At 37.3% G+C, this 16,144-nt stretch overlaps 1 protein-coding gene across 4 annotated transcripts in view; it reads right to left on the bottom strand.

Annotated features, from left to right (window-relative positions):
- STK39 (serine/threonine kinase 39) overlaps positions 1-16,144 on the bottom strand; it is a 78,078-nt gene that overhangs the window by 45,216 nt on the left and 16,718 nt on the right. For 3 of the 4 annotated variants that reach the window (XM_017838925.1, XM_017838917.1, XM_017838932.1), the window contains exons 2-10: positions 15,027-15,139; positions 9,988-10,096; positions 8,537-8,678; positions 6,376-6,431; positions 4,611-4,720; positions 4,408-4,509; positions 4,082-4,215; positions 733-781; positions 561-626 (exon numbers count right to left, since the gene is read on the bottom strand). In XM_017838925.1, the coding sequence (XP_017694414.1) occupies positions 561-626; positions 733-781; positions 4,082-4,215; positions 4,408-4,509; positions 4,611-4,720; positions 6,376-6,431; positions 8,537-8,678; positions 9,988-10,096; positions 15,027-15,139 (881 nt within the window). Of the gene's footprint in view, positions 1-560; positions 627-732; positions 782-4,081; positions 4,216-4,407; positions 4,510-4,610; positions 4,721-6,375; positions 6,432-8,536; positions 8,679-9,987; positions 10,097-14,122; positions 14,244-15,026; positions 15,140-16,144 lie in introns of all 4 variants that reach the window. The other variant, XM_017838941.1, reaches the window with a different exon arrangement.

The raw sequence follows: 16,144 nt of genomic DNA, 5'->3' as shown, positions 1-16,144 counted from the left end.
ACTTGGTAAGCTTATTTATATAAGTGCCAAAGGCACCACAGAAATACCACCATATGCTGTGGGTTTAACTCCACCACCCATGGAATAAGGCTCCACTGGTCTGAGTAACTCAGAAGCACTCTTGCAGAGTTCGGACCTGACTTAGGTACATTTGAGAATAACAACTGAAATAATCAAAAGAACCAGGCAGTCCTCAATAAATACCATTTATAGTGTCTTCACCTTTTCTCTAAGTACCAGTGAAGACAAGAATTCTGCAGTTTATGAACCTTTATGCTTACAGATCACCTTTTTTTCTACAACTACTTCACCTGTAGCTTTCCAAAAGTGTTAAAAAATCATATTATGTAAGAAAAACATCATGTATAATTTTGACAAGGCCAGAAAGGAAGTCAAAATGCCTCGGGGCTTCCAAGAAGAAGCAACGCTTTTGAAGGACTCCATATTTGAAGGACTGCATTAAATGAATGGCTCAGTCAGTCAACTAAAAAGGTAGGGCAATTAAAGAGTCTCTGCTTTCTCCTCCACACCAGTCAAGAAAAAGATGTGAATATACTCACCTTTTTTGCTCTTTGTGCTATATTAGGTGTTCTAGTGAGAAGCTTTTCAATCAGGTATTCTCTATTCTGCAAAACCAACATTTGTTAAGTTAAAAATCAATATGAGGAAAGCAGAAATTTCACATAGATTTTAAGGCAGAGCAAAATTTACTCGTAGGGTTAAACGTTTTACCTTGGCTTTCTGGAAAAATTTGCATTTTAAAAGTTCTGCTGCTGTGGGCCTGAAAGATCAATAATAAATTAGAACAGAAAACAAAGACCCCTCTCAGCGAATACAGTACAAGACGTTAGTTAAAATGGTACGTCTCTAACACTTTTGAATTAGTACTGTATGAATGGGGAATGAATGATAATAGCTACTGAATTAATTCACACAAACTCACTTACCACACATGAAAAAAATTAAGCCTCTCTACGGTAAAAATACCAAAAAAAAAGAGAAAAAAAAAAATCAGTCTCTCAAGCTGCCAGTTTCCCCCCTTTTTTTGTTCAACACAAGTGCAAGTGCATTTTACCTTTAAAACAAACAAAAAACAAAACACACAAAAAAAGTCAGGTATTGTTTTCTTCCCCAAGTGACTCTACAAATGCAACTAAAACTTTGCTCCATAGCAATAAAAGCATAATTACGTTTTCCAAAGAGCGGCATCAATACCTGCTACTGCCATTCTTTAACTTGACTGATTTCAGCAGGTATTCAAAAGAAACTATACTGACACAATTAACATGATGCAGAAACCAAAGAGAGTCATCAGGAGCATCTTCCAGTCAAATGGACAAATACAAATCAAAGCAACAGTCATAATGTCAAAACTGAGACATTTCATTTTTACTTGCAGTTCTGTTCAAGTTTGGTTCTTCTCATCATCATTAAGTTTATATTTTTGACATTTTCAACAGATAATCACAATCTCAGAGCTACCAAAGTAATTCCAACAGCAGATTTTGTCTCCCCTAGCTTCAGGGATCAAAAAAGCTATTTATCTAGCCAAAGCCAGACTCTAGTACTGAAGCAGACTCTGGAGAGAAAACAAAGCATCTCCTGGGATGAAATGAAATCCTCCATGTTCTTTTCATCCTTTCATGAGAAGCCCATACAACCATCCAAGAGTAATTTTGACACAGTTAAATTTAGGGAAGTCATAATCTTCAAGATTCATCACTTCCAAATGAACAGTAGCAACATCTGCTCCCATTTTCCATTTTAATTCAAGCAAGAGATGGAATATCGCACAAACTAGTTAAGATAGCGGAAAGCTTCAATTTGGAAAATTCCAGTCCCAAAACCAAAAAAAACTAAAATCTGAACTAGTCTATTGCTTTGAGGACATATCTGAAAAATAAGTGACGAAAAAAGGAGTAGTAAGTAATCTGTATGTACATATCAATTCACTCCTGCTAGAAATAATGAATCAACCCTTGACATTAACAAAAAGCATTCAATTTAGACACAGACAGTAGGTTTCATAGAGTATGGTGGGTTTTTTCTTCTCCAAAACACCAAACTCTACAGTAAAGGAGTTCTTGTTAATGGTCCTGTGGAGATCACCAGACTTGGCAGTAATTCACATATATATCTTGGATGAGCAAAAAAGGAAGGGAAACAATTAAAAAGAAAAATCAGCTTCTGTGTGAAAGTTTTAAAGTTCTTTCTCCAATTACAGTGAGCCAGTACCATCACATCTCATAACAGGGCTAAGCACAGTTAAAAGCTAGATTTTAGTAAAGTTTTATCCAAACTACTGTTCTCCATTCCTCTACCATTAATTATGCCAGACACTTGTGAACCAATCTGGACATGCTTTCTGGCCCTGTTTTTCCACCCAGCCTGCGGCAGTGAATTGCAGCTGAGGACTGTGAGCAGCATCCTTAGCACTGGGGAGAGAGAGAAACACCCACACACAGATCCCCAAAAGAAAAACACCACAGTCTGAGACAACAACAGTGCAATGCCAGTCCTAGAATTTGCCATAAAGAGCAAGCACTTCTCTCACAACTGAAACGGCTGTTGAAGATATCTCCATGCAAAATTAGATCCTGGCTCGTGAGAAACGTAAAAAAATAGAGATGACCCCCAATATAAGAATACTCGCTCTATACCAGTATAGAGTAACTGGCACACAGTTCTGAGCATCTATCTGCTGGTCTTATTGTTAATTCAAGTATGAAGTATGAAGATATTGCATGTGTTTTCATAAATTAGCATAATTACCTTAAACACTAGTGTTTCAACGCTAATGTCATAGCTACAGGTTAGGTACCTCAGCATTATGTGCTCAAGGAGACAAGGAAAACCCATTTTATTTATTTCTCATGATTTCATACCCATTTAATCTTGCCCTAAAAATTGCTGAACACTGGAAGCTAAAAGAAGCTTGATTACCCAGAGCACATTTCATGCTTATCTGTAAGCAGCCAAACTCTAGCACTAAGCTTAAAACATCAGGACTTGCTACTAAGATCAACAAGTGTAAGGGGTTTGGGAATCTGAAAACAGTACACAAATGATCCTTGAGTGAAATAAAAAATGTCAAGTATTTCAAGAATAAAGATTTTTTTCCTAATTATACTTTTTCTCTAGTATGCCTGCTGTCACCTTTTTGACTTGATGCCTACAACAACATCCTGGACTTAGATTAGCACAACATCAGTGAAGAGAAGTACACATCATAAGAGATACACACACAATCAGGATTGCTCTCTCAGAACAATCTTTCTCCAAAAATACTAGCTCTGAAACTCTACAAAACAGTGATATATTAAATGCCTTAAGAAATAATGTTAATTAGAATGGGCTTCCTACAACTCTTCAGCAAAAGAAGCCTACAAAAATGGTCTGCATAAAAATGAATAAAGGATAAATAAATTAATCATTCAGGGACCTCAGCAATGGCTTTGGAATAGATGTTTAATACTTTCATCATCTTGGCTGTCTCATCCACAAAACATAGCAAGAACAAAGAACAAATTGCAAAGATGCTATGATGTGCAATTGCCCACACACACATGAAGAAAACTCAACAAGCTTGGAGCCACTAACTTCACAGTAAAAAATAAATATATCTTAAAAAGTAATTTTCTCTGGAAAATAAGGCAACACTAAGTTTATGTCACAAAATGAGAAAAATCAACATAGAATTATTTATAATTTCTTTTCGAGGCCAAGAGACTGATATGTTTGGTTACCTACAGTTCTGTTGATCAATCTGAACAGTCTCGTTAGACTGTATCAAGATTTATATCTTGTCTCAGACGAGAAATTAAAATGTAGAGCAAGGACTTGCATTTGATCAGAGTTTAATTCAATAGTATGTTTACCTATAAATACATTAGGTTAACAACCCAGAAGAAGAAAACGTAAGGGATCATTAGGAGGCAATTTCTTCTCCCCAGATGAAGATGACTGAAGGCTGCTATTTACAAAATTCAAATCATACACTTAAAAAATTATGTCATTGTAACTTAAAGTAGACTATATATTTTAAAAAAAAATTCTTCTGTACATGGCAATAGTCACCTACCTTTTGGAAGGATCTTTTTGAAGGCATAATGAGATTAGTTTTCTAAAAGATTTGCCATACTTCTTCGTCATCTCCTTGTCCTCTACACCTGTCTCTAAAGTGGGAGGATCATTTTGAAGCGTCAGCATTAACACCTAAAATAAATCCAAAAAAGAGGTATTGTAAGCAAAACCAATTCCAAACATAGAAATTGCAAGAAAATAAATACTCCACAGAATACATCTATTTAGATATCTTGAGTTGCTATTGAAAATGAAGTAGTACTAGCTATCTAGCAGCATTAATAATACAGCCAACAGCATTAAGTAATACAAAGTGATTGTTACTTTCATAGGAGGGTACTTGTGATAAGGTGCTGCTCCAGTTGCCAACTCAATGGCTGTTATCCCAAAACTCCACATATCGGCCTTGAAGTCGTAACCTCGCACCTGAAACAGAATCAGAAAGGAAAACCAAGGTGATAATGTCTCAAGTTCCAAAAATAAAACACTGAAAATGTTTTCAATTTTTTGTTTAACATTAGAAATACCTGCTCCATTACTTCAGGGGCCATCCAACAGGGAGTACCAACAAATGTTTTTCTTACTTTATTACGAGTAACATCACCTCCAGTTGCTAAAAATGCACTAACACCAAAATCTGGGAAGGAGGAAAAAAAGTCAAAATCTGTTAAACTACCAATAACAAAGCAAAAGTTTTGCATTTTAGAAATTAAGTCAGTTCATAACAGTATACTTATAGAAACTCTCCACTGTAGAGCTGACCTTTGTTCCACGACACACTGTTCATGAAATGCTATGGAATGGAAGATACAGTTTTATTTGGGAGATCTGCACTACAACACTCTCAAGTTTAAGCTCCTAGTATGTGTCTTCCTGAATAAGGTTACAAAGGATTCCAGAACGTCTGTCACTTAAGGTTTTCAAATATGCACTTTGAGTCAAAGTTTGCATCTGCTGTTGATCAAAGCCAAGAAGCTACTTCTGACAGCTACTAAATTTGAATGTGATTTGAACAAGTGGGAATTTTATATGCAATTTAAATATTTCTGGAGATTTGACAAACCAAAGATCAACAGTAAAGTCATCAATAATATATATTTAATAGTAGACCAGGACACGAATAGCTTTTTCCAAATGCCAAAAAAAAAAAAGGCTCAGTGTTCTGTTAACTGTTTACTACACCAGTGACAGCGGTGTGGGAGAGATTGGGCTATAAGCAGAAGAAAAAGCATGTTACCAATGTATGAAGAAATACTGTCAATTTTCAATGGAGCTATATGAAGAATATTTTCAACTGTACTACTTACAATCCAGTTATACTGAAATACAGTAGTTTACTGTAGACTTACTTCAATTTTTAATTTTCCTATTGCTTTCTTATTGTTACCTGATTTTAAGGTTGAAAAAAACCCCAGTAACTACAGAAAATGTAGTATTGTTATTATTTTACACTGGCATATTAAAACCGTCAAAATACATGTTTACATGGTACTTTGAAAGCATCATTTATATAAAAAATACAACTTCTGTCTACAGCCATTTTTATTACCAAGGACTGCTAAACACACAGCTTTCAACACTCGGTCACCAGCTATAAACTGTGAAAGGCCTGGCAGTATGCTGAGAGAGTGGGCAGGTATCACCACCACCTCACTCTGCTTTCCAGATAATTTCATACTAACTTGAGAGATGGGACATGAGCCTTTCTCGGTACTGAAGCTTTTATGAGACCAAATCATTTGATTCTTACAGAGTACCACTCCAGAAGTACATCAACACACTCAGGGGATATTTAAGATGCTAAACTGTATTCAACTGATACCACTGCAAGACAAATGGCAGATATGCCAAAAGTAATTCTCAGTGGGATATATCTCATGCATCTCAGTGACTAGTTAACTTATAACCAAGGTCCTTATGAAGGGCAGTACATACAGATTTTTGGATCCTCAAAAACTATTATAATTATTTGCAGAAATAAATGAAATGAATAGAAATATGACTTGTTACCATTTTCAAGATGTTTAGGGCACATGGGCAAATCAAAAGGAAACATAAAAGGACATTAAAAAGTTTCCTTATACATTTGATAGGACACAGAGAAACACTGAATAATTTCTGAATCACAGATCATTAACCAAGAATCCTGAAATCCGTAACTGGGAAACTTGTGGCTACAGCACTCCAAAAGAAACAGTTAAAAGCTAACAGAAAAACTTGTATCTATTGCCCTTGATCCAGCTGCAATTACCTTTTTCTTTTATTTATCCATTACTCTACAACCGCCATTACCTGCTATTTGTACAGAGCCATCCTCACCCAGAAGAATGTTGCCAGCCTTCAAATCTCTAGAATGTACAAACAGAGGTTAGCATGAAAGTACATATGTGCAAGTTTATGTAAACAAATAAATATTGCATACTGAATAGTTTTACAAGATACCACTTTCAAATTTAAAACGCAGAAAAAAGAAACTGAAGTATAAAATGTAACTGAATAACAACAGAACACAGCGCAGAACTCAAACTCTCACAAATTCTCATCTATAGAAAGACCTGGATTCAGCTTTGGCATAAAATGAACAAATTCAGGGATAGATTTTAAAAAGATAAATATTTAGGTCCAAATTCTACTTTACCACCTTTGATAAATATATTCTCACCAACTGAGAGCTTTCAGAGCTGTAAACCAAGAATTAATGCTTTGTCACATCCAACTGCACCACTACTGAAAAAGAGAAGTTAAAAAAAAGTTTTCCCTCTTTGACCTCTTCAGAGAAGACACCCACCTTCAAGAAAGGTAAATGTACTGTACACTTCTATCCAATTAAACTATTAAAGCTCAGGAATAGTAGCCATATTTTGCTATGGGGTACAGTGATGAAAAGTTACTTGGCACTGAATGTGTCAAAAATTCAGCATGTACTAAAGTGTCAACTGTATCCATTTAACACACTATTCACACATAATGTTAAGAAGAAACCTCTGTGGCTGTTTTGGTTTGGTTTGTTTATTTTTCTTATAGAAATATGCATTCCATTGTTAATGCATCACTACTGAAAGGTAACATAATCTGTTTCCCTATATATATAAACAAGAATGTATTGAAACAACAAAACAAAATCTCTGAATAACTTTGGAAACATCTCCAACTAGCAAATTCCACCTGACACAGTATTCACTGAATTATACCACAGCTTTCACCTACAACATACATCAGAAAAAGAAGGACACTGTATCATCTTTAACAGGACTTCTGCGGAACGGCACAGTTTACAGATGATTTTATAAAAATGGAGAAATGTCACATGTAACAAAGAGATATCTCTCTTTTTATATTTTTTAATGTACTTTAAGAAGAGATGAGGGGAATTCCCAAGTCTGACCTCAAAGAGTCCTGTTATCCTTAAAGCTCATGAATGTGCCTTTCACAACAATATCAGCTTAACAGAAGACTATGAATTAAGGTTTGAGGCAGATCTTCGGCATCCGAGACCAGAAGTCAAGATAATTGTTCTTTATTTCTCCATTTATCTCAATTTTCCCTCTGCAAAAGGAGGAAATAGCTCTTGATTTACATCAGAAGCAGTTCACTTATAAGACGAGACATAAGAAGTACACAAAGAACAATTACTGTGCTACATCTGCACTACCTCCATTCTCAGAGTCCTGTTTGCAGTGAATCCGGTTTTTGTGTAATTATAATAGGCTAATGCTTGAAAGAGAGAATCCAGTGCAGGCACCTTCCTTAAAAGACAAATTCACTACAGTAAAATTAATTAGCAAGGTCAGAGTACAGCACTTTCAACAACCAAACAGTGAGAGCAACCTCTGGGTTCTTTCAGCAGATACATACAGACCACCCCAGGGGATCTGCACAATTCACATGGTGCAAGGCATGTAAAGAGAATATACAGAAGAGAGCAATCACTGGATGCATTCACACTAAAATGTAGTTTCATAGTACCACACTCAGTTTCACATGTGGTCATAAAAAAAGATCAGTAGAGTTGTAATAGATATTTACTGATCACCAGGAAAAAAATAATTTCACATTTGTACAGGAGTGCCTAAGCACCCAAGATTACAGGTTTTACTGTGCAACACAATAACTAAGTCACAAAACATATCACATAAACTAGAATCAGATTAGATACTGGAGCACCAACAGGCACAGGAGTACAGATCCCAGCTCTGGCATTCTTATGGCAGCACAGGCCTATCCCAACTAGAAGAGAGACACACAGCATAAAGACCAGGCAAGTACTTATTAGTGACAAACTGCAGTCAAGATTGCAGCATCTGCTCCAGCATTATCATCTGATAATTACTGAGCACATTTAGAGTATGTGACAGAGGCAACAGTTTGCTTAGCCAGGCCACTGCAGCTGACAAGTGGCAACAAACTACACAGTTAATGTGGAAAATGCTTTTCACTATGTATATGCTCCTACCTGTGTATTTGTCCATTCCTGTGTAAATAGTCTAGGCCCTCCAAAACTTCTTTAAGAATTGTTGCTATTATGGGTTCTTCAAGCACACCACTTTTGTGCTCTCCTCTGTTGACAATATACTTTATTATATCAAGCATTGAACCTGTATTGCAGAACCAGGAAGGAAAAAAAGCAAATACAAAGCATTATCATATCAAATTCTTAAGAAAGTTGTATTTCTTCAGTCTTTCTATGCTACCACAATTTAAATCTTTGAATGTACGTATAAATACTTCATGTAACTAGCTGTTAGAATAAAGCACACCGCTAACTTGTTCAAATGAGACACAGAGCACTGCTTTTTGTCAAAAATACTTAATGACCCATTAGAAAAATACGCTAACATCTTGCTAAGTGACCACTTATTTAAAATTCAGGAGTACTCCACATTTAAACAGACACATACTGCAACGGTTTATTATCCACCTTAGATTATGGTTCTTGTGTTCAAAATGTAGACACACAGCTGCAAGACTGGAAGAAGATATTCTCTGCAAACACATGATTACAACGTTCCCAGTGATACAGTCTGGCATTGAACTTCAGTTATTATAAATTTCAAGGCATTTAATAGAAACATTTTGGTTTTAACTAAGCATTATTCAACGGCTCATACTAAATTCCTGTCATGAATCTCTGTTTTATCTCATGTTCTATGCTTGCTTTTGACTGAACTGACCAATTCAATCAATGTGACGTAAAAAGTGTTATGAGCATTTCCCATCCTTGTTTTCTAGCATCATTGTGCAGTAGTCTGCTCCATCAAGACTAATCTTGAAGGACATCATGTAACAACCAGGACCATCACATCTTAATTTGGAGTCTCTCTTTTCTAAGTTAGAAGCACATTCATCCCCTTTCTCCTCTCCCAGAACCAAATAAGTATTTTATCCCATTAACCATCATGATAAAAAACTGCAGTAAGTGTTTTGTTAGTTTAAGCAAGAAGAAGGATGCAACACATGTAATACTTGTCCTAGGATGAATTTTCCTTGAATAAGGAATGAGTAACACTCTTTATGAATTCAGAAACATACGCATTTTTACAAAAATAGAGTGGATTCTAGAGAAACTCAAAAAAAGGCCATGCTTACAGAACTGACTTAATTCTCACCAGTTTTCCCTACACAGCCTTAATAAAGATTTTTGATATGTTGATTCAGAACAAAAATTAAATTCTGCTGATGTAACTACTGTATCTCAGTAATTCTTAGCCTGTACTATAAATACACACACACAAACATTTTCAGCTTGCACATTCATGCTATAACACGCCTACATCTCAAGGTTCATCCTATATAGTATCTACCCCCTCTCATTACTTTGTTTAGGTGAATTAACTCAAAGAAGGTACATTAGGAAAAAAGTCATACTATTTCCTTCCAGCTGAACAAGTAAAACCAGTAACTTACCCCCACTCAACAGCTTCATAACCAGCCAAAGTTCATCCTTCACCACAAAAGATGTGTAATAGGTCACCACATTGGGGTGATTGCATTGACTCATTGCTTGAATTTCTTTCTGTAAGAAATAAAAAGCCCAACATAACAGAGCCAGCTATCAGTTTTGATTGCACAGAGAGATAGTTTAATTTCCAAAGTGAAATACTATAACAGAACTAAAGTATATACAGAATATGCATCACGACATTAAAACATTTCAATTTACCTATAGATCTGCATGCAAGAAAAAAAACATAATTGCTTTGGCCAGGAGATACAGGCACAGCTACATCACTTTTCTTGTGAGAACAGTAAAGAAATTACTTTAAAGTTCCAAATTCACAGTAAGCAATGAAGAATAAGTAGTCTCCAAGAGCTGAAGGTGTGGGCACAGGCTGGACAACAAAATGCAGGGCAAGATCAAAATCTACTGCCTTTCCTGTTCAAAAGGGATACGAAGAGTAGAATGGGAGCAGGTGGTAAAGAGAAAGGAAGCTGTCAGACAAAGGACACAGCACCAGTGGCTCAGCTACTGTGAGATGGACAGGTGGACAGCAGAGCCACGCAATCAAACAGAAATGGAGAAAAAGCAATGTTACAAACCAAAAGTCAGAGGAAACAACCGACTAGAGGAGCCTACAGTTACCAACAGATGCACAATGTGGCACTACCAAGTAACACCATCTATGACATGCCACAGCTGTACACATTAAGAATAACAGCCTTGTATCTGTTAATTCAAGCAGAGTCCTTTTTCTATTCACACTTTCACATATTTGTTCTGTACCACCTTTCTGGCAGCTCTCATTGTTCTGCCAATCCTTTACATAGGAACATGTACTGGAGAGTTTGGCCTCACACCAGCTTAAGCTCCCACAACCTTACTTCTCCCACTCCACCTTTGGCCACACAGCTCTGATCCATCCCTGGTGCTAGAGAACATGGTCCTGGAGATGAGCCAGTCAGGGAGCCAATCCAGCTCAAAAACCAACTCTTCCACCTCTCCTTCCTCCATGAAAAGCAACTGCTTTGAGGTGGACCTGTGTTACACTTTGACTCACCAGCACTTGTGCAAGGCAGGCACTGTGCAGGTCCCACTTAGGTTGATTAAAGTTGCCACAAATGCCATTTTCAACTTCCAACTTTAATTCAGCAAATGTTTGAAAGAGGTTTTTTGTTATTTGCAATGCACTTGAAATCACAGCTGCTTTCTAATAAAAAGTTAATTATATGTATTAAAGACTGTGATTTAATCTCATTATGCTTGCTGGTGACTATTAAAGTCAGGCTGTAGTTTGAGACACATTTCAGCTTGTCCTGTTGTCCAAAGCCCTCCTCCTTAGGCAACTTCTGAGTCCTGGACCACAGAAGGAAGAATGCTTGGATAATGAGTCAATGAGACTGAATAACAAGAGTAATTTGCAAGACAGCTCCCCTCATTCCCCTGGAAGGTAGTAGGTGGAAAACAGAAGACAGACATGTGGGGCACATTTCTGTCTTAAACACACATCAAATCACTGCCTCAGGTTCTTAATTCAGCTACCCATTCCATGAACTGTAACTCTCCTACTCCTGATTACTATTTCATTTCTTACACTGTTTTATTATTTTCCTATGCTGGTAATACAACAATAGTTCAAAAACTCCACCTGCCACTACTGAGCAAAAATGCACCTTATCTATTTTTTCTCACATATTAATAATGCAGAAATGTAACTAATTGACTAAGATAAGCTTCACTATTTTAACTGAAAAGTGCTTTGAATATTTTATCTACCTGCATCAACTTGTGGGCAAAAACTGAGCTACCACAGTAGCCATGGCCAAAGGCACCTTGTGTCTCAGCTTCGGTGACTTTTTTCAAAGACTCCTTGCAAAACAAAAATAAACAAACAGAAAGCATTCCATGAGAGATAAGGGGTGAAATTTTAGTCAGGAGAGAATTAATTTCAGACCTGCAGTACTAGAAAGCCCCTATCACACACAGAATGGTAAGCCTTCATAAACTTCAGTTATTTGCTTGAGGTCCTTGATATGCACAGATAAGAGAGAAAAGAATTCACTTAAAATATGCTGCCAGGGAAACAACTTGCAACAGAACATCCAGGAAAACAATCCGGAACCTCCTTCACATTCACGTCACCTTAAACATTCAGCGGCACCAAATCCGTAACAGCAATTTCAGTCTCTCCCTCATCCCTCTGCTTCTCCCTGCCTTGCACTAGCACGAGCGTTTGTGCTCTGCACCAGGCAATATGCCCAGGTTAAAAGCTAACCTACTTTGGCCAGGTTATTCCTGATCTGCTTTCACTGAGCAGCTGCACAAAAATGTCTGTCGGCCTCAGGGCAGGTGGGTGACACAGTTAATAAGCAACTGCAGGACAGCTCCTTTCAGTGCTCGGCTGCAGTGCCCACGGGGCTGGTCCTGCTCCCAGTGACTGGGCAGGTGCCAGCACTCCGCAGGTGCTTGCCCAGGGGCTCCTCCACCGGCACCCAGGCATGGCCCCTAACAGGCCAGGGGCTCCTCCAGAGAGGCTGCCTCCAAGGGCTATCCAGAACAGAAACACCAACAGCCTAGAAACACTGTTCAATCAAACAACCATTCTGCAGAATACTGTTTGTCTTGTAGTTTTGAGTTTTTGATTGTTTAAAAAAAAATGGAGGTAAGAGGATGGGGAAGATACCCAGTCAGGACAGTACTAAGGACAGGAACCTTTTCCTTGGCTCATGGGGTTAAGTTACACTTAGCTTACAATAGTGAGAACACAGGATATTGCAGGAAACAGAGTATCAAATTTCAGGAGTTTGGCAGTTTGTGTAACCTTAGTATTATTTAAACTCCCTCTCACACTGCCTTTCTATTTTAATTGACACTGGCCCAAATCTTAAGTCTGCTTACGTGGGCACCAGGGTTGCTGCATTTCCACTTCTCTGAAGGCCACACAGCTGAGAAGTCCTGAAGGGTGCCCATGCACACTATCCACAAGCACTCAGCACCAGCATTTTACAAAACAGCGTGTTCAGAGCGCAGACAGTTTTAGAACATCCCTGTGCCAATAAAAACTGTTTCATCAGGAAAATAAGTGATCAAAAACTGATTAGACTCAAAATTTTTAGACTCAAAATCTGCCAAAAACGCAACAGCATTCTAAATACTATCAACTGAAATAAAAATATTAGTACAGTTGTAACGAGTTTTGAAGGTCAATGATGCGCCTTTCCAGAAAAACGTATCTATTTTTTAAATAGAATTTTTTTTATTTTTTAAATCTCTCTATTAGCACTGAGTCAGAGCAAGTATACTGACCCTCACAGAGAAAAGCTAATTATGTATGTGTATGCATACACATGTGTGTACGCACTTTTTAAACTCTGCTAACCAGGAACTGGGAAAAACAGAATTTATGTTCAGATCAAAACAGATCAACAAAAAAAAGAAATAAAATACCTGAGCACAGAAAAGCAGAAATTGACTTATGTTAAAAAATAAAAAAGATGGTATGGACAATTGTCTTTGTACCAAAAGAAAGCAATATGGGACCAAAAATTCTAGACCTACTGCCTCATTTGACAGACAGTGGAGACACGTCAACAGTAAAGACACTCAAGCACTTGGTTAGGTAACTTTGAACAAGCTGGTAACTAACTGCAGTTAGACCACATGAATCTCTCTTGCAGATTTTTGGCAGTTTTGTCTGATTTTATTTGTTGTAACTTTTTAATTCTTAATTCCCATTATTAGTTCAAATTCTAACTAAAAAGATCCAATTTAAACCACTTTATGTTACAATTATTAGTATTTATCATTTTATAGAAATCTTCTTTGTGGACTGTAGATGTTAATACATCATGCACAGCGTCTCACCTTGGGCTGTTCTCTTTTTAAACACAGTTCAGAATTTATCTTTTGAGTTTTTAGTTGACAGAATTCTCACTACCCCAGAAGCAACTTCCACTACTACAATCCTCTTAAAAAACACAACAATGTCGCATACAAGCTGTCACATAAACTGAAGGTGAATGCCATCAATCACCAGGGGAAGAGCATTTTGGGTCCTCCACTGTAAAAAAGCCATTTTATCTGAAGAAACTGGATGGACCATACCCTCTGTATCAAATTCAAGATATCTTTTGCACTGGCAATTCCCTGCTGAGGAGATCATTTCCTTCAGAGGCAGGAATTTCTGCATTAGAAAAAGCCCACAGTCTCTAGGCAGTAGTATAACCTGTGGAACAGAAGAGAGTGTTCTCACTTTTAGAATGGTTTTGTGTCCTTAAAATCTTGTTATGCTGCCTATATATAAATATGCATTAGTCTTATAAGCACCTAACTAGGAGCATTAGAAAGCAATAGGTTTTGGATTTTAACAGTTCGTTGTGACTTTGTCTGGATTGCCATAACCAGTGCAGAGGAAAAACTCTTGCAGTTCCTTTACAAAGGGCCTCTTACAGGTCCTTTTCTTCTCTGATCAGTGGCCCAAACAAACAGCATTCCTCAAACAGCTTCTTATGGCCTATCGGATAAATGTGTGCTAATATGTAGATGAAAATGTAGCCATTCCTCCTTATCTCCTTAAAAGTTATCATCACAAAATAATCCAACATGTTTTGCTGGTTTAGACATTTTAAAGAGACCTACTAAATTTTACCTTCATTTTTTTAATCAGTGTTTAACAGAAGGAAAATGTATCTTTCCTCAGTATTAAGAAAAGACAGACAACCAGACAGTAATCTCTTAAAAACTGAGTCTCTAGAAAACAAGGGGTTAGGGTCTTCCCACAGTTATCCCAAGCTGGGATTCAAGTTTACAGATCTTGTTTTTGTGACACTAGAAAATACACATTAGTAAATTATATTTTTAGGGAAGGGTAAAAAGTCTTCCAGATTATTTTCAAATCCTTCCTTTACATCCTGCATAAAATTCTACCCTCACTCTTGGACCAAGGAAAAACCAAAACCAAAACAGAAGGTAAGTCTCCGTGTAATATACTGCTGCCCGATTTACTTACAAGTAATTCATCCATACTGGTTTGGCATTTTTCTAAGTTGATCCTCTTTATTGCTACACGTTCTTGCCTGGGTTTGCACAGCGCTGCCTGGACAACTGCTGTAGCACCGCTACCTGAAAAAGAGCACAGAAGGAATATAGTCTTAATACAACAGGAATCTAAACCAGTGACCAACATAGAAACATCAACCGACAAAGAACTTCAAATCTGCTGTTTATCCTTTTGCAGTGCTTTCCCCACATCCATACCTTTCCACTAGGCAAGACACTTTTCTTCTCAGATGGAGAAGAAAAACCTCAAAGCTTCTGTTCCATACTCCACAAAAAATTCTGAAGTCAACAACTTAAAATGATGTGTTCATTTTTCAAGACACAACCACCACCTCAACGCATTTCATAGTTTGGGAACCACTACACTTTTGTCTTTAGACACAGCTGTTCTAAGAACATGACCTGCACAGGCGATACAATTTAAAAGCCTTACACACTGGGGTGGGGAGTGTGCTTTATCAAATGTTGTTTCTATGCGTTCTTTCTTTAACCAGGTTTTTTTCCCGCTATGCAATGAACAGAAAAATATCAGAAAAATTGTGTATGCCAAATCTTCCACAGTTCCACCAGTGTTCCTGCTCATTCATCGTGATTAGAGTAACATCCTACGAAAAGCATGCTGATTCTCACAAAGAGCATGGGAAGCACAAGTATCACATCACCAGTGAGAAGATGAAGGTCACTGAATGGCCATCAGAGAAAGTCAGTCACACTTACTTGGCATGCAAATCACATACAGCCACACAACTATGCTGATAACAAAGCCTGGGGGAATTGAACAAATCTGGGAGAAAGGAATAGAATAATTTTCTTTAGTGTGCTTTATTTGTGAATAACAAAAGTAAAAGGTCTTGTTGCTTCTTTTATTAGGCACCCACCAGCGTTGCCCCAGTCAGTATTGCCTAACTAAATTAATGAAATTATTGCAAGTAATACTGAGGAAGAGTTTTGCTCACATTGCACATCTTGCTGCCCCATCAAATACAGCAGTGTGTGCTTCCTCACAGTAATTGCATCATGCTCATCCATGCAGAAATCTAAAATACTCCAACAAGTAGTTTCTACCTG

Source organism: Lepidothrix coronata, unplaced genomic scaffold (assembly GCF_001604755.1).
Source record: "Lepidothrix coronata isolate B3197 unplaced genomic scaffold, Lepidothrix_coronata-1.0 Scaffold7, whole genome shotgun sequence".
In the NCBI taxonomy this organism is placed as follows: domain Eukaryota; kingdom Metazoa; phylum Chordata; class Aves; order Passeriformes; family Pipridae; genus Lepidothrix; species Lepidothrix coronata.
Note: the sequence above shows the minus strand (reverse complement) of the source record. Positions and strands in the feature narration are given on the sequence as shown.